The 358-nt window shown below is 63.1% G+C and overlaps 1 protein-coding gene across 1 annotated transcript in view; it reads left to right on the top strand.

The window, feature by feature from the left end:
* The first annotated feature begins 6 nt into the window (after positions 1–6).
* Positions 7–358, top strand: part of FOXD3 (forkhead box D3) — a 3,406-nt gene continuing 3,054 nt past the window's right edge. Inside the window, exon 1 of the mRNA XM_014549241.1 lies at positions 7–355. Within this exon, the coding sequence (XP_014404727.1) occupies positions 51–355 (305 nt within the window). The 5' untranslated portion in view covers positions 7–50. The remainder of the gene's footprint in view (positions 356–358) is intronic.

The raw sequence follows: 358 nt of genomic DNA, 5'->3' as shown, positions 1-358 counted from the left end.
CCAGGAGCAGCCTGGTGAAGCCGCCCTACTCCTACATCGCGCTCATCACCATGGCCATCCTGCAGAGCCCGCAGAAGAAGCTGACCCTGAGCGGCATCTGCGAGTTCATCAGCAACCGCTTCCCCTACTACCGGGAGAAGTTCCCCGCCTGGCAGAACAGCATCCGCCACAACCTCTCGCTCAACGACTGCTTCGTCAAGATCCCCCGCGAGCCGGGCAACCCGGGCAAGGGCAACTACTGGACCCTGGACCCGCAGTCCGAGGACATGTTCGACAACGGCAGCTTCCTGCGGCGCCGGAAACGCTTCAAGCGCCACCAGCAGGAGCACCTGCGCGAGCAGACTGCTCTCATGATGCA

This window comes from Myotis brandtii, unplaced genomic scaffold (assembly GCF_000412655.1).
Source record: "Myotis brandtii unplaced genomic scaffold, ASM41265v1 scaffold540, whole genome shotgun sequence".
NCBI classification, from domain to species: Eukaryota; Metazoa; Chordata; class Mammalia; order Chiroptera; family Vespertilionidae; genus Myotis; species Myotis brandtii.
This window is presented reverse-complemented; position numbering and strand designations above follow the sequence as displayed.